The sequence below is a fragment of the Gorilla gorilla genome, chromosome 8 (genome assembly GCF_029281585.2).
Source record: "Gorilla gorilla gorilla isolate KB3781 chromosome 8, NHGRI_mGorGor1-v2.1_pri, whole genome shotgun sequence".
Lineage (NCBI taxonomy): Eukaryota > Metazoa > Chordata > Mammalia > Primates > Hominidae > Gorilla > Gorilla gorilla.
The window spans coordinates 44866301-44884175 of record NC_073232.2 but is presented as its reverse complement, the minus strand read 5'-3'; the positions used below and the strand labels follow the sequence as shown (position 1 = coordinate 44884175).

Below are 17875 nucleotides of genomic sequence, written 5' to 3'. Positions count from 1 at the left end.
GAGCCTACATGACGGGAGAATGTTGACGCAAGAGTCCTTTGGGAAAGGGGAAGAACCTGTGTGCTCAGGAACATTCAGCATTTGAGATGGCCACGCCTGTCACCCTTGGTGGACTGAGACAAAGTCGAGATCAGTTGATAACGCTATTGAATATACATCCAGATGTGGAAGAAGTATTAGCAGCCTCAGTAATGTGTACCTTGTTTTGATTGCATTTTCAGAGCTTGTTTTAAACTCAAGTATATTAAAGACTTGTTTTTCAAAATCGGTGTGATCTGCAGCCGATTTTCAGTCAGCATCTGTTTTTTCCTTACCACCCAGATAGCTCCTGTGTCCTTTTCCCATAACCATCCATTTCTGGATGGTTCAGGTAATGAAATTAGTTCCACGTTAGTTTTAGTAAGAGTTAATTAGGGGGTCAGATGTTCTATAAGGAAACCAGTTACATAGTTAATTTTAAAGCTGGATTAAGTAGCTTTTAGATTCTGAGCACCATTATGTTCTCATAAGCATAATATTCTTAGTAATACTAAGCAAAAAAAGATGGGAAGGGGGTCAGATGGTGATTTTAACTTGAAGTGACAAATTCCATCCTTTCCTGGCTTCCATTGCAAACTTACCCTTGTTTTCATCCTGACATATGGCCTCCAGAGAAATATTTTAAATAAGGTAAACCACATGCTGGTCAAGGGAGGGAGTAAACCGATTAACTGGGCGCTGTTCTTCCCTGGGTCTCAGATTCCTCATTCCTAACAGAGAGAATTTAAACTCCATCCCTTAAGTTCCTACTACCCTTTAGCATTTTAAGTTTGAATCCTTAATGTGAGTGGGAAACATAACAGAGAAACTGAGAAATAAATAGGATTTCCTTTGCATGATGAGAGTTCTGGGACAAGGTCTGCCAGACAGAACTATACTCTCACTTTTCTTGTCTGCTACTTCTTCCACAGTATGGCTACGCCCCAAAAGGCTCATCATTGGTGTTGTATAGTGACAAGAAGTACAGGAACTATCAGTTCTTCGTCGATACAGATTGGCAGGGTGGCATCTATGCTTCCCCAACCATCGCAGGCTCACGGCCTGGTGGCATTAGCGCAGCCTGTTGGGCTGCCTTGATGCACTTCGGTGAGAACGGCTATGTTGAAGCTACCAAACAGATCATCAAAACTGCTCGCTTCCTCAAGTCAGAGTATGTGTGGAAGACTGGGGTTCTGCCTTGTCTATTGCTTTTTTGTCCTAGTAGGCTCAAGGCACCTGCCTGGCTAAGTATCCATAGCCCTAGCCCACCTGTTGTCTCCTGCGATATAGAGGGCTTAGGGCAGCAGCTTAGGGCTTAGGCCAGACCAGCTGGCCTGGGAGAAGAAGCTCCCTTTCTCTGCCCTGACTTTTGGAGGGTCTTCAGAGACGGGGGCCTCATTTGTAGTTTATCTTATCTCTATGGATGTCTTAATAACTGGCAGCTCTTACCCTAAGGCTAATGTACAATTTAATGGTTAGGACAGTGATTCCCAAACTTGAGCATGCATTCTAATCACCTGAAGGACTTGTTAAAACACAGGTAGCTGGGCCCACCCCTAGAGTTTCTGATTCAGTGGAACTGGGATGGGCTCTAAAAATTTCCATTTCTGGAGATACTGATGCTACTGCTCCAGGAATCATACTTGAAGAATCATTGGAATAAGAAAATAATTGGAAATGGGCCAGAAGGAATGAGGAAAGGAGGGCAATGAAATCTTGGGTTAAGCCAAGGCCAGAACAGGCTGCATGCTTTGTCTAACGTATCTGTTAACATCTTATCTGCCCATCTCTCTATGTGTCACTTGGATTGGGGAGGCTCTTTAAGTATATTGAGGGGGAAGGAAAGCTGCTTGCAGGCATTTCTCATTTGAGAAAGATCCTTGGCCAGGCACGGTGGCTCCGGCCTGTAATCCCAGCACTTTGGGAGGCCAAGGCAAAAGGATCGCTTCAGCTCAGGAATTAAAGACCAACCGGAGCAACATAGTGAGACATTATCTCTACAACAAATTTAAAAATTAGCCATGAGGCCGGGCGCAGTGACTCATGCCTGTAATCCTAGTACTTTGGGAGGCTGAGGCGGGCGGATCACCTGAGGTCCAGAGTTCAAGACCAGCCTGACCAACAGGGAGAACCCCGTCTCTACTAAAAATACAAAATTAGCCGGGCGTGGTGGCGCATGCCTGTAATCCCAGCTACTCGGGCTGAGGCAGGAGAATTGCTTGAACCCGGGAGGCAGAGGTTGTGGTGAGTTGAGATGGCACCATTGCACTCAAGCCTGGGCAACAAGAACGAAACTCCATCTCAAAAATAAAAAATAAATAAAAATAAAAATTAGCCACATGTGTGGTGTGCACCTTTGGTCCCAGCTACACAGGAGGCTTAAGGCAAGAGGACTGCTTGAACAGCCCAGGAATTTGAGGTTACAGTGAGCTGTGATCACACCACTGCACTCTAGCCTGGGTGACAGAGCAAGACCCTGTCTCAAATAAATAAGCAAACAAACAAATAAATAAAAATTAGATATATATAAAAGGTCCTCCTATAGCTCTGATAGGGCCATTTATTAAGACCTGCTATACCATTTCTTGCTTTAGGGATTACATATGACTTTTTAGAACTGTGGAGATGGGCAGATTACTTTTCCAGAAATTTTTTTAGTACATCTTTCATGCCTCAGAAGCATCTAGGGGAATATAATTGGAGTTGGGTAGACAGGTTCGAAGTCAGTGATTGAGTCATTAGATCTAGATGGGGTTTGGGCCTTGGAATTCCATTTTTATTGTTCCATCTATGGTTCTGATCTCAGTAAGAACCACTGATCCAGTGTAGCCTTCTTCTTTTTTGAAGATGAGAAGACTAAAGCCCAAAGGGTTAGATTGCATTCATTATAAGGAAGACTTTGAATGATTAAAGAGATAGTGACCAGGGGATTGTATGTGACTGAATTTACTTTTTCTTCCTTCATTTATTTTTTTGTTTTAAGACTGGAAGATATCAAAGGCATCTTTGTTTTTGGGAATCCCCAATTGTCAGTCATTGCTCTGGGATCCCGTGATTTTGACATCTACCGACTATCAAACCTGATGACTGCTAAGGGGTGGAACTTGAACCAGTTGCAGTTCCCACCCAGGTAAGCTTTAAGAAGCCTCTTTCCCTTATTTTGCTCCATGATTTTGGAAGAACTTGGGTGGTACAGTAACCTGAAGTATAGAGTTTGACTGCTAGAGGCTAGCACGTTAGTAGCAACTGTAAGTATCTAAAGGATTTCTCTCTTGCCACCTGGAATTATTAGATACAAAGAACAAGACCATTAGCTTTAAACTCTGGCAGAATTAGGTGACAGCCTCCTAGACCAGTGGTTGGTCATGAGGTTTTTCTCTCAGTCTCTAGCCTTCCTACTCTCCAATCCATCTTGTACACAGCCATCAAATTGCTCTTATAAAATCCTTGTTACCTGGCTAATATTTAGTTCAAGACCTTCCTGGGGGTCTCTAATCATTCAGGCCTGCTACTGCCTTCTTTATTAGACTTTTCTAACCTAATCTTCCATGATGCCTTTGAGTAAATGCACCACTCCAACTGAGTACAGGTCTGTTCATGTCCTCTGTGTACAGCTTAGCCTTCCACACGTTGGTGCATTGCCAGTCCCATCTGGACTATCTTTTTCCCTCTTCACAATTCCACTAAACCCCACTAAATTCCTCCAGGGCGAGGTAGAATTTCTTCTGTGCCCTGAAGTCCTTTAAGACCCCAGCCATGTGGCCTTGTCCCCACGAGAGCACATGGGGGCTGATTAAGATAAAAGTGTCTCATTGATGGTGACGTGGTTGAAGGAATGGTGGTGGAATTTGTGAGGGGATGGGTGGGACAAAGCAGCCAACACTGTTCATCCTCTTAGCATGGTTCTCAGTCATGCCGAGAAGCTCTGAGGCCAGCCCATGCCTGACACCCAAAGCATGAGAGAGCCGAGATTCCCAGGACTAGGAACAACTTGGATGACTACACTTGTCAGAAATATTGTGAAAGGGCAACCAGGAAATTCCCGTATTTGGGGCTGCATCATTTTAGAACATTTTTTCTTTCTTCAAGGTTCATCTCTCTCTGTCTCTTCTTTCCTAGTATTCATTTCTGCATCACATTACTACACGCCCGGAAACGAGTAGCTATACAATTCCTGAAGGACATTCGAGAATCTGTCACTCAAATCATGAAGAATCCTAAAGCGAAGACCACAGGAATGGTAGGGACACTTGGAGTTTTTTTTCTTCTCTTGGAAATTTAGGTGTTGGTGGAGGGTTTGAAGGAATCAAATGACCTGGAGTCTGTTCCTGCCTCTGCCCTTTTGCCACAGACATCTTTTATTTGTTGACTGGAGCTGATGGTCTCTGCATCACCCACCCCTTAGGGTTGCTGAAGTCTCAAATGAGATACACTATAACGTACCTTGTAAGTTAGAGACTTCTGTATAAAAGCAGCTGGTGGTAGTGTCCATTTGAAAAGAAAATTTTGTCACAGGAAAGATAGTAAACATGTTTTTTCTGGAATTTTCTTAGGCTAGTCCCTTTATGCAGAAAGGCAGACTGGAAAGTCCCTGTGAAAAATTGACTATGCCAGCTGTTTTTCTGATAGAATGTTGGGATGCCTAAGGTGGAAATGGGGTAGGGCAGTGCACATGCGAAGCTAGGACTCGGGGAGAAGGGGGCTCATTGCTGCAGTTTTATTCTTGCTTTTGGACCTGGCCTCACTAATAATGTCTCTTTGTTTGGATTTGTAGGGTGCCATCTACGGCATGGCCCAGACAACTGTTGACAGGAATATGGTTGCAGAATTGTCCTCGGTCTTCTTGGACAGCTTGTACAGCACCGACACTGTCACCCAGGGCAGCCAGATGAATGGTTCTCCAAAACCCCACTGAACTTGGACCATTTCTAGTCTCAAGGGGATTCCAGCCTTCAGAAGGTTCTTGGGGTATGGAACAGGCCGTGCACAACTTTGACATCTGGTCTTGCTCCATAGAGCACAACTCAAGATAGACCATGAGACAGCTTGAGCCTCAGGATTCTTGTTCTTCCTTTTATCTTCCTTTTGTGGTTTTTAATTTGAAGACCCCAGAGAATTCCATTACATAATGATTTTGCCCTTGTTATAAATGTTACCCTAGGAATTGTTTTAACCATTTCCTTTTCTAAACTCTCTAGTTTTCAACTTTACTTAAACATTGTGTGGTAGCTCTGACCTGTCCTGATTCTTTAGAGAAGCTGGGGTACAGTTTATGAGATAGCTAGAGCTTCTTTGTTATCTCAGGCAGGAGGCGTTTACATAACAGATGTTTCCTCAGCTGGGTGTGAGGTCTACTCTGAGCAGGAGGCTTTTTCAGCCTTCTCTCTCTCTCTTTTTTTTTTTTTTTTTTTGAGATGGAATTTTGCTCTTTTGCCCAGTCTGGAGTGCAGTGGCATGATCTCAGCTCACTGCAACCTCCACCCACTGGGTTCAAGCGATTCTTCTGCCTCAGCCTCCCGAGTAGCTGGGATTACCGGCACCCACCACCACGCCTGGCTAATTTTTCAATTTTCTTTTTCAGTAGAGACGGGTTCACCGTGTTGGCCAGGCTGGTCTTGAACTCCTGACCTCAGGTGATCCCCCCCGCCTCAGCCTCCCAAAGTGCTGGGATTACAGGCGTGAGCCACCATGCCTGGCCCTGTCTCTCTTAAGAGTAGATTCATTGTCTGTCTTAGAATCACTTCTATTGCAACTCATTTTCTTTTTCCAGGACACAGATCGACCAAGCTGCTGTTCCCTATTCTGCAGGACAGGACTATTCTAGCATACCTGCTTCATCCACCCAGGCAGGGTTTGGGGTGGTCTCTTCTGTGCCTGCAGTCCCCATTTGACACTTGGTTGCCACCATCTTTGGAGATTATTGTTTGGAATGATGCTTCCATTGGCTTGTTTTTGTTACCATGGACTAGGAAGAAAACATGGTTTCCAAATAATCTAGGTGCTTTTGGCCATGGTGCTGCCTTCCTGAATTGGCAGTGGTCAGAGCACACCTGAACCCTATCCTGGGCTGGTGATGAGCAGAAATCAGACCTTTTTCTATGCTTTTCTGAATATCAGAGTAGGATGAACACCCAGATTCAAATATGTCACCAAAGTTGGTGGTGGTCCTTCCCTGCACCCTTGCGTTAAGCCATTATGTAATGAAAATGTGTTTGCTTGAAGGAACAGCTCAAAGCACCTTCACAAGTTGCCTTGACTTACCCTAGGTGGGTGTGAAAGAGCACCCGTAGCAAGGAAAATTTTCTCTATTAGTGTGTTCTTCTGCCTCTTCCCCCTTGATTCAGCTTTCAGAGGTACTATGGCAGTTTTGCCTCAGGTGCTGAACATTTCTCAGCCCTGGCTAAAAGGGAGCAGCACAGGGAGAGAAACAGGATAGGAAAGCAGAATGGCGAGCAGCCTATGGCCCAGGGCCTGTAATCCCTTCCCAAGACTAGCTGCTCAGGGTGGTGCAGGGACAGGACCAGACCCTGCGCCCATTTCCTGCCCTCTTTCCCCTGTAGGGAACTCTCCTCTAGGCTGAGCCACTGTCCTGCTCTAATGACATTATATCTTGTGCCTTTCTCCTCAGCAGTGAGCAGTGAGCTACTCCTGGCCCAGGCCCTAGGGGAAATGGATCAGTCTTTGAGGTTTCTATTTGGGGAGGGGAGTACTTAAGATGAGTCAAAAGACACTTTCCTCTGTTCCATTCCCCATCTCAGGGACTCCTGAATATTCAGCCTCTCCAGGCTGGTGTCTTCTAGTTTCCCCCACTGGGAATGCTGGCTGGGAGAGCCATGACTACCAGACTTTTCCTCAGGCTCTTTGGCATGTTAGTCTGAATTGTTCTTGAGCACTGTACTACTGACCCAACAACTGTGACTAGCTGGCCACGCCATTCAGGGCTGGTGTGGCATTTATGTGTGTGTGTGTGTGTTTTTCCTGTTTGCCCAGCAGTGCATTGTGGGTTCCAAGAGTGGGTAGTGTGTGTATGTGTGTGTGTCAGAGGGAGACCTGGCAGGCACCTCTTTGAGAGTAGCTGTGGTCAGAGCTGTTTGGTCAGTGCATTATGTTGAATGAGGTCCAGGAACCCAGAGCCACCCAGCAGACACCACTGTGGCTTGCCAGCTGCCAAGATGGAGAAGCATGTGCCCCTGTAGAGCGTCTCCCCAGGACCAGACCCCGAGCCACTCGCTTCCTCTGTGCTGTGACAACATTGGTGCCAGGGGAGATGGTGTTTTTCAAAGGGACCTACTGTAGCCACTTTAATTTACAATTAAGAGCCTTAGTTTGACTTAACACTTTTGTGGGCTTTTCATTGTGTATTTTTGTGTATGTGTGCATATAGCAGCTACTCTGTAGCAGAGGTGGGTAGAGACACTTAATAGTATCATGTTGCATGCAGATGTCACATCGGCCTCTGCAAAAACTGTACTGTCTTGTTTCTGCATTAGACTTAAGTAGTCATGTGAATATACTGCTATGTCACTTTTAATATTACGAGTTTTATACTTGGAAAATGGTACTTGCTTCTTTTAAATCTCTGTCTTCTCTAACCTCCCTCTTCCCATTTCAATGCTCCCTTCCTAATTTCAGCAATAATCTCAAAAAGCAATTAAATAGTTAAATGACCCTAATTGTAATTACTGTGGATGGTTGCATTCATTTGATTACTTGGGCACACACGAGATGACAAATGGGGCAGTGGCCATGCTTGAATGGGCTCCTGGTGAGAGATTGCCCCCTGGTGGTGAAACAGTCGTGTGTGCCCACTGATACCACGACCAATGAAAGAGACACAGTTAAGCAGCAATCCGTCTCATTTCCAGGCACTTTAATAGGTCGCTGATTGGTCCCTGCACCAGCAGTGGTAGTCGTACCTATTTCAGAGAGGTCTGAAATTCAGGTTCTTAGTTTGCCAGGGACAGGCCCTATCTTATATTTTTTTCCATCTTCATCATCCACTTCTGCTTACAGTTTGCTGCTTACAATAACTTAATGATGGATTGAGTTATCTGGGTGGTCTCTAGCCATCTGGGCAGTGTGGTTCCGTCTAACCAAAGGGCATTGACCTCAAACCCTGCACTTGGTTTAGGGGCTAACAGAGCTCCTCAGATAATCTTCACACACATGTAACTGCTGGAAATCTTATTCTATTATGAGTAAGAAACGAGAAGTTTTTCCAAAGCATTAGTCAGGATCTGAAGGCTGTCATTCAGATAACCTAGCTTTTCCTTTTGGCTTTTAGCCCATTCAGACTTTGCCAGAATCAAGCCAAGGATTGCTTTTTTGCTACAGTTTTCTGCCAAATGGCCTAGTTCCTGAGTACCTGGAAACCAGAGAGAAAGAGGATCCAGGATGTACTTGGATGAGGAGGCTTATCTAGGAAGTCGTGTCTGGGGTGCTTATTGCTGCTCCATACAGCTGTACGTCAGCCCCTTGGCCTTCTCTGTAGGTTCTTGGCAGCAATGAGCAGCTTTCACTCAGTGACACAAGTAATTACTGAGTCCTAATTTGATAGCCACCAACTGTACGTGGGTAGGCAAAGTCAGATTTTTGAGAACCTTTTCTTGATTTGAAGTTTTAATTACCTTATTTTCTTTTATGCTTTCCTCTGTCTTGTAATCTCTTCTATTCTTAATATCCTTCCCTATAATTTCAATTATTTGGATTAATTTTAGAATAAACCTATTTATTTCTAAAAAAAAAAAAAAAAAAAAAAGAAAAGAAAAAGTGTTACCTGTGTCTTTGTCTCACATAAATGTGCTTCATACAACTGTAGTGCTGCCAAGGTTGGCTTTATTTTTTGGAGACGAGGTTTCACTGTCACCCAGGCTAGAGGGCAATGGCATGATCATCGCTCACTGTAGCCTTGACTTCCTGGGCTCAAGTGATCCTCCCACCTCAGCCTCCCGAGTAGCTGGGACCACAGGTGTGTGCCACCATGCCTGGCTAATTTTTCTGTATATTCTGTAGAGACAGAGTTTCTCTACATTGCCCAGCCTAGTCTCTAACTCCTGGGCTCAAATGATCCTCCCGCCTTGGCCTCCCAAAGTGTTGGAAATACAGGCATGAGCTGTCCCTGCACCGGGCGAACATTTTTCAACCCTTGACCCATGAAAATAAGCAGAGGCAGGAATGTAACATAACAGCATAGTCCATACCTCCGCATCTGGCGTCTTCTGTCCTCCAGTCCTCCAGTCATCAGATCAAAGCACACTTGGAAAATTTTAAGTCAGAAGTGGAGCAGATGGGAGACCACTATCTGAATCTTGTTTGCCATCAATATAGGTATTGATAATCCTTTACTAGCATATATGCTAGGAACGGGGTCCTGCTAATCCCTCTTATGAACAATACGCTTATTTCTCAACCTCCAGCCTCTGCCCCTTTCCTGGCCTTTGCTGGGGGACCAACTCATTCAGACTGAGTTGTGACATGGCTAGATTCCTGCTCCAAGTGACCCTGGCATTTACAAGTCAGCTTAGTACTTGCGTTAGGAGACACAGGTGAGAACTATTAGGAAGAAGGCTTCCCAGTCTCTGCATAGTGACATATGTGAGGTAAAATTTGTGTGGCATTCTCATGGGGGTAGAGATGAGGCTGCTCTTAGTGCCCCCTTCTTCATGACAGCGTGGGAATATTCTGTCCTAGAGAGTTCCTGGCTGGGGAACTGACTGTGCAAACCATCTCTTAACTGCTCCAGTGATAAATAGCCTGCCAGGTCCTAAGCTGCCTGTGTCTTCTCTCTTGTGGAGTAAACCAGGCAAGCCCTAAGAACTTTGCTAAGATTTTAAGAAACTGAAGAGACCATCAGGATTTGGGATCTGCCATATCTAATATGATAGGCCTGTGTATTAGGATTCTCCAGAGAAACAGAACCAATACACACAAAGAGATTTCTTATAAGGAATTGGCTCATGTGATTATGGAGGCTGACAAGTCCCAAGATCTGTAGTTGGCAAGCTGGAGAACCAGGAAAGCAGATGGTATTGTTGCAGACCGGAGGCTTGCAGCCTTGAGACCTAAGCAGAGTGGATGTTTCAGTTTAAGTCCGAAAGCAGGAAAAGACCAATGTCCCACCTCAAGGCAGTCAGGCAGGAGGACTTCCCTTTTATTTGGAAGAGGGTCAGCCCTTTTTAGCCCTTTTTTTCTGTACAGGCCTTCACCTGGTTGAATGAGGCCACCCATGTTAGGGAAGACAGTCGGCTTTACTCAGTCTACTGATTCAAATGTTATCCTCATTCAGAAACACCCTCACAGACACACCTGGAATGTTTGACCAAATGCCTGGGCACCCCATGGCCCAATCAAGTTGACACATAACATTAGCCATCACAGCCAGGAAGAAAATATAGGTTGAGTATCCCTTATCTGAAAGGTGTGAGACCAGATGTGTTTCAGATTTTGGATTTTGGAATATTTGCATTATACTGACAAGTTGAGCATCTCTAATCTGAAAATCAGAAATCTAAAATGATCCAGTGAGTATTTCCTTTGGGCATCATGTTGGCATTCAAAAAGTTTCAGATTTTGGATTTCCAATTTTCAAATTAGGGATGTTCAACCTGTAATATGGCCCCAGACTGCCTTTCTAGACATAGGTTCCACAATGCATATAATACCTGTGCACTTCACACCCTTATCTGTGTTCATGGTGTTCTCTCACCCATCTCTGCTTCCCAAGAATCCTACCCAGGTCTTCAAGGCATAACTCAAAGCCTCCAGATTTGCCCTTTTCACCATTAATCACTTGCGTTCCCTTTAGCTCATTTCTTATCCTGCCACCTAGCATTAATTCACTCTAGTAATAGTTAATTAGTACTAGTTAATTGGTAATTGGTAATAGTTAATTGTGTTCCTGTTTGATGATAATCAAATGGTATCCCCTAGATGATAATGAATCTGAAGGCAAGGTGGTCTGGTCCCTCTCTTTTTCCAGTACCTTGAACAGTGCCTAGCACAGAGGAAGTGCTTTCATTTAAATGCCTATTGACTCCAATTTGGATTGACCTGTGGAAAAGAAGTTTCTAGAGCCTGAGACCAAGTGATATAATAGTTTTATTTGAGACATAAAAGCACATGTGTTTCTATTACATAGTGTGGGGTTTAGGGTCCTGGTTTCTAAGACAAGACTTTATTTCACCCTGTATCACAGCTTCCTGGGAAATGAATTAAGGAGCAAGACACGGCCTGGCAAGAAAATCATTATTGTTGCTGGGAAGATGCAAAGAAAGGGGAGAGTTTATTCAAATTAGTGTAACAGAGCCCCCAGGACGAAGAGAGTGGTGCAGGGAAAAGGTCTAAATTCCTGGTGTTGGTGGGGACACGGGCACATCCCACAGCAAGGACTCACCCCTCAACGGCGGCAGCTGGGTCTTGGGAGGGGAGTGGTGGGAGGGTAAGGGCTCCTCAGCTCCCTCCCTGGATTCCCAGTTCAGTCACCCCTTCCCCTGGAAGAATTCAAAGAGGAAGGGCAGGGTCTATGTCATGGACACTGCTACTTGTTCGATGAAGCTGGCCAGGTTTATGTCCCGTTCTGAAAGGCCGGCACACTCATGGGTGCTCAGCGTGATGTGGACCTGAAATGAAACCAGAAATTCTGCTTCCACTGACTTAAGAACAGGAGGGAGTCACTAGCTGCTGGGCTCAGCCCTGCTAGGAGCTCCAGAATAGCAGCTGGCCACTACGATCTCTCCTGGGGACTCCTTCCTGACATGTCTGTAACAACATCTTCTACATCTCCCCTTTGCTGTCTTTCAAAAATAATCATGACTTCAGCTATAGAATAAAAGCTTAATATCTGAATGTCAAGAGCAACCTAAAAGCTTAAGACAAAACCAAAAACCAATGCCAACTCCTAAACACTATCTATTCATAGACGACCTCTTCCACCCTTACTGTTTCTATAAACAGAGACCAGCAGAGCTTTTGGCACATGGTAGACATTTAATGACTGTTTCTATTCATTAAGCAAATAATTTGATAGGTTGGCTATGTGTGTGTATTTTTTTTTTTTTTTGAGACGGAGTCTTGCTCTGTCTCCCAGGCTGGAGTGCAGTGGCTCAATCTCTGCTCACTGCAGGCTCCGCCTCCCGGGTTCCCACCATTCTCCTGCCTCAGCCTCCCAAGTAGATGGGACTACAGGTGTCCACCATCGCGCCCGCCTAATTTTTTTGTGTTTTTTAGTAGAGATGGGGTTTCACCGTGTTAGCCAGGAGGGTCTCGATCTCCTGACCTCGTGATCTGCCCACCTCGGCCTCCCAAATATGTGTGTATTCTTAGTTCAAGTTTATTACTTTTTCATTCTTCCATACCTCCAGCAAGATTAAAGCCGTTTAGAGCTATGAACACTGAATAAGTATGCCTGATTCCCACAGCCTTTCCTTTCTTGGGTTTTGCCTTCTTAATGCCTACTTAAATGTCTACTTTAACCACAACTATCTCATGCATCTTTTAATTTGCATTTCTTTATAGTAAGACTGATTTTTTTTTCCCAGGGGTATTTATGTTGATTCTAGGCATGTGCAATCTCAGTGAGATTGGAAATGAGATGAGTGGATGACCTATGGGTCAGGAAGGCTCATTGTTAAGTCCAAAAGCCTTCAGAATGTGTCGGAGTTCGCAGTATTTGGATGGGGGCAGAGCACAACAGAGGCACACAGCATCACTCACCTTGTTGTACACGTTAAACCATTCAGGATGGTGGTCCAGTTTCTCAGCCTGCAGGGCCACTCTTGTCATGAACCCAAAGGCCTATTTAAGTGGAGTGAGAGCCAGGTTAGTGTTCTAAGAGAAAGGACTTCTGGACATCACCAATTCAAGGCCTAGATGCAGGAGGATGAATTAGCTTCCCCCCAGGAGACTCCTCTATAATCATTTCCCCCTTGACATCCTGTCACTGGTTCTCAGGCTTGAGTTAGAGATTGTCCTTGCAGTAGGAAGAAAGTCTTGCTATTTAGGATGCCAACAAGGTGGAAACACCACAACAGGCTTTTGGCCTGGCCAGTCTTGGCCATCTGTTCAAATGTTTTCAGATGTGCATGTTTTTCACTTGAACTATCTCCTCAGAAGACTGTTGCTAAAAGTTCCAGGAAGGGAGAGCCCAAGACACATCCTCCTATGGCTCTCCAATCCCCAAAGATGATACTTTCTGAGTTAGACAGGAAAATTAATTTCCCTACTGGCACAGTGCCCAAATAACTGGATGAGTGAGGTGTCTGAGAGTCTTGGCTAACAAGACGTGAAGGGAGAGAACATGCTTTGTAAGGTGACCCCATCAGACCGTCTCAGAAAACTGTCCCACCCTGGTGCCATACCCTGTTGAAGTCTTTGAAATGAAACTGCTTGAAGATGGCATCGCGGCCTTCCAGCTCATTCCACCCCACAGCCCTCAGGTTTGGCAGCAGCTGGTCCCTCTCCTCAGCGCTCAGCCTGTGTGCTTTGCCAGCCTAGAAGAGGGAAAAAAACAGAGGCCCAAGGGCATTTCTCTTTACAGGTCAAAACAGAGGGGCTCCAACCTTTAGGGGAACTTAGCCTCCACTGGCTGCTTTGGACGTGGGTGACCAAAGGGCAGCAGGTCTTTGAGCAATAGGCTGGGAGGCCTCAAGGGTGGCACCCTGCCCAGGAGGTGGGGTCCAGGCTCGTCCGCCGATAGGCCCTCAGGTCTTGGGTTTTACACTCCACACAGAGAAGGGAAATCCCAAAAGCAATGTAATTCATATGACGGGGACAGAGAAGCACTCTTCCCCCACCCTGCCCTCAAAGCCTTACGGACCTTCCCTCCATGAGATCTATTACATCAGTGAGGGCGTAAAAGCAAAATAAATCCCAGATGCAAATATTATTACTCCACAACCTCTCAGGAAGAGTACCCATGACTGTCCCCCCTTCCTTTTCCTATTATGTACTTCATCATATGCACCCCATGTCCCTACCATAACTTTCACGTGTATTGAAGAGGAAACAGGCCTAGAGAGGGGAAACGACTTGTCTGCTGTTCTTTCCCGCCCACCCCTAGCCAGTGATGGCGCAGTGTTTTCTGTGTGTCAGCATTGCTGGGGCTGGACGAAGGAGCTACATTTAAAATAAGTGTCCAACCCATTCTTAGCCACACTGCAGCTGACCGCCGTTGGCACTACCTCTAGTAGGTCCTCAGTCATGCTCCCAGGCAGCCTCTGGTCCTGAGCCGCCAGAGCTAGGTTTCTCTGGTTTTCCGTCTGCTTTTCTGGCTGGTTGGGAAGCTCAGGCCAAAGTGGAAGGAACTTGGCCAAAGGCAGCTGGCAAACCTAGTGCCCCATCCTATTTACCTAATGTGCAAAGTGCCCTCAAGGCAGCCCAAATTGGCACAATTCAGGCCATGAGTGGACCCTCAGAGAATGCAAGGAAGCAAGGGTCAGTTTCATCCTAGGAGGATCCAGGTCTAGGAGCTTAACAGATCCCAGAACCTAGGCTTCTAGAGTAGCACCACCCCAGGGCAGAAATAGAGTGCTGAATTGAAAAGATATCCTTAGGGGTGGGGAGGGAATGTGAGGGAGGTTAATTTAGCTTTTATGAGGCAGCCTGCAGACTGGACACCATGTGTTGATTGGCAGGAGTTTTGAGACCCGCTTTCACCATTTACCAGCCAGGTGGCTGTACCTCTCTTGGCAGAACCTCCACCTCCACAGATCATCATGAGGTGCCAATGGGACACTTTAGGAAACTCCACTGCTATAAAGCAAATGTCATCTGCATTACAAAAAAAAAAAAAAAATACTTCCTAAGGCAAGCAGGCTTGTGATGGGCCTGGTAGCATTTGGGGTAGCTGAAGCATCGCAGTGCTTTCCTAAGTCTGTCTTTTTTCCCTGCTGTTTCCCTCCTGAAAACGTGAGCTCTCTCAGGACCGATGTAGCTTGGCCCCTCTCTTCCCCTCGGCTCTGGATGACTATACGGATTGAATGGCAGCAGCGATTTGCATCATCTGCCCAGTAGGTAGGTCTCTACTCCAGAGCTGGCCTTCTCCCCGTGGCTGACCGCCTGGTCCGTGTATCCAGACAACCAGAAGTCAGCCAAAGTATCAGAGCCCACTGTTTAACTTCCTTGGCTCTTAAAGGGGTGGGTGGGTCCAGGTGAGCTCTTAGGAGGCTTCCTTTTCTCGGTAGAGCCTTCTGGAACCCCCCAAGTCGCACAGCCTGCGGCTGAACTGACAACCTTCCAGGTGCCGGCTCTGGAGACAGAGAGGGGGACACTGCCCCGTTTGCCTCCTCTGGCGAGGTGTGGGGAGTGGTTACCGATTTCCCAAGCCTGCATCTCTGGGACCTCAGTGCCCCTCACAAACAGCCCCACTCATCCTCCCTCCCCCAAGTCCCTCTCCTATCAAAAGGCCCTCCCAGTCTTGCCTGCTCCGAAGGCCTGCGGACCAGAAATGGTCTGATGAAGCTCCCGAGCTTACAGCAGAGCAAGGGCCCCGCCCCCGCGCCGGGGGTGGGTGGGGGAAGCTCACCCGGGAGGAGGGCTGCCCCAGCGCCACCAAGCCCCCGTGGCCTGGCCCGGGCCTCAAGCCGGCGCGGAGACTGGCTCTGGGGCCCGGGACAGCATACCGGCGCAGAGCGTGAGTCCCAGGCAGACCCCGTACCCAGAGTGCCAGCGGGTAGGGGCAGCGGACGGGCACGCACTGGAGCGCGCAAACTCAGCCTCCCTCTCGCTCCCACCCCAGTATAAAGCAGAATCGGGCTACTAAGGGGACGAGATCCGTGGACTCCTCCACGACTGTCCTCCCCGGCCCAGGAAGGTCGTAGGCCCAGCCCCCGGAAGGGTCCCGGAACAAGCACTGACCGGGGGCAGGGCAGGCCTGGCCTCCCAACTGGGTGGGATTCGGACCCGCCACCGCCCCTCTCAGGGCTTCAGCTTCCCCTCCCCACCGCCGGCGACAGACAGCCGGGCAGAGACCCCACTCTCGGACTCCGGCGGCTCCGCAGGGGACTCGAAAAGACCTTCCCCCGCCCCTTCCCGCTCCCACCTCGCCCGCGGCTGCCCCGGCCCCGCTGCCCCGATCGCGGCCGCGCACCCCCGGACTCACCATGGCGCGGGCGGCAGCAGGTGGCCAGCGGAGAGGGCAGGCGGCGGCCGGGCGCGCAGGCTGCCGTCCCGGGGCGGGGCCGCGCTCGGGCCGCCCTCCGGTAATGATTAACGTCCCCAGCCAGGGACGCGCTCGGCCTGCTTGCTTCCAGCACTTTCCTCGCTGCTCAGAGCCATCATCCGTGCTTGTTTCAGGGAGCTAGGGTGAAGCATGAGGGCTCCAAATGCCCGCTTCTGGGTTGGAATCCCACCCCGCCGCTTACAGCTGGGTGGCCCTGGGCGCCAGAATACCTGTTTTTTTGTTTATAAAAATCTCTTATTTGGATACAATTGACATGCAATAAATTGCACATATTCAACGTGTACAATTTGATAAATTTTAATATGTTTCCCTCCTGAGACCATCACCGAGATCAAGATTATGAACATATCACCCCTGCAAGTTTTCCCTTGCCCTTTGGTAACCCCTTCCTCCTGAAACCCCCTGCCCAGGCAAGCACTGATGTACTTTAGGTCACTATAAATTAGTTTGCATTTTCTAGAATTTTATGTAAATGGACCATACAGTATATACTAGGCAGGATAACTGTTTTGGGGTTCAGCCATGTTGTTGCCTATATCAATGGTTTCTTCCTTTTATGGCTAAGTAAAATTTATTTTATAGTATTGCATTGTACAGATAGACTACAATTTGTTTAGCGATTCACTATTGGACATTTGCGTTGTTTACCTTTTGGCTATTACAAATAAAGCTGCTGCGAACATGGTGCACAAATCTTCGAAAGTACATATGTTTTAATTTTCCTTGAGTAAACACTTAGGAATGGAATGCCTGGGTCATGTGGTAGGTGGACTTTTATAACTTATTAGGAAACTGCCATACTGTTTTGCAAAATGGTTGTATCATTTTATATTCCTAGCAGCAGTGTGTGAAGGTTGCAGTTCTCTGTCCTCACCAACACTTGATATAGTCAGCTTTTAAATTTTAGCCATTCTAATTGGTGTGTAGCAGTATCTCATTGTGGTTTTGAGTTTCCTTGATTAGTAATTGTATTGAATATCTTTTCATGTACTTATTTGCTAAGGATAAGTTTTTTTTATTGAATAGCATGTTTGAATTTCCTGCCCATTAAAAAAGAAATTGGGTTGTTTTCTTATCGAGTTTTGAGGGTGTTTTATTCTGGATATAAGGACATGATCAGGCAGTGATTTGCAAATATTTTCTTTGCATTATCTTATGGTGCCTTTCAAAGAGCAAACGTTCTTAATTTTGATGAAATCCAATATATCAAATGTTTCTTTTATGGATTTCTATTTTGATGTTGTACGCATAGAAATCTTGGCCTAACCCAAGATCAAAAAAGTTTTATCCTATGTTTTATAGCTTTTGGTTTTACATTTAGTCTGTGATCCACTTTGAGTAAATATTTTTATATGCTTCAAGTTATAGATCCAGATGCACTTTTGCACATGGCGATTCAGTTATTCCTTTCTCCACTGAATTGTCTTCGCACCTTTGTAAAATATCAATTGGCTGTATACATGTGGGTTTATTTCTGAGCCCTTTCTTCTGTTCCATTGATCTGTTTGTCTGTCATGACAGAACACTACCTTGTCTTGATTATTATAGCTTTATAATAAGTCTTAGAGTCAGATTAGAAAAGTCCTCTCACATTTCACATTTTTTCTATTAACTTTTATTCTTGTACTCCACTTTTATTCCCCGCCCCCCACCACTGCCCATAGCAGCCTCTCTAATGTG

At 46.3% G+C, this 17875-nt stretch overlaps 2 protein-coding genes across 7 annotated transcripts in view; one reads left to right on the top strand and one right to left on the bottom strand.

Annotated features, from left to right (window-relative positions):
* Positions 1 to 7697, top strand: part of SGPL1 (sphingosine-1-phosphate lyase 1) — a 64174-nt gene extending 56477 nt beyond the window's left edge. For all 6 annotated transcript variants that reach the window (XM_031015443.3, XM_063709998.1, XM_063709999.1 and 3 more), the window contains 4 exons: positions 951 to 1189; positions 3002 to 3148; positions 4138 to 4258; positions 4793 to 7697. In XM_031015443.3, the coding sequence (XP_030871303.2) occupies positions 951 to 1189; positions 3002 to 3148; positions 4138 to 4258; positions 4793 to 4933 (648 nt within the window). In that variant the 3' untranslated portion in view covers positions 4934 to 7697. The remainder of the gene's footprint in view (positions 1 to 950; positions 1190 to 3001; positions 3149 to 4137; positions 4259 to 4792) is intronic.
* A 3400-nt stretch (positions 7698 to 11097) lies between these two features.
* Positions 11098 to 16321, bottom strand: PCBD1 (pterin-4 alpha-carbinolamine dehydratase 1). Its single transcript, XM_004049553.4, has 4 exons — positions 16115 to 16321; positions 13374 to 13505; positions 12730 to 12810; positions 11098 to 11636 (listed from the first exon to the last, which is right to left on the bottom strand). The coding sequence occupies exons 1-4, from the start codon at positions 16115 to 16117 to the stop codon at positions 11538 to 11540; spliced, it is 315 nt and encodes a 104-aa protein (XP_004049601.1). The 5' UTR covers positions 16118 to 16321; the 3' UTR covers positions 11098 to 11537.
* Positions 16322 to 17875: the final 1554 nt, after the last annotated feature.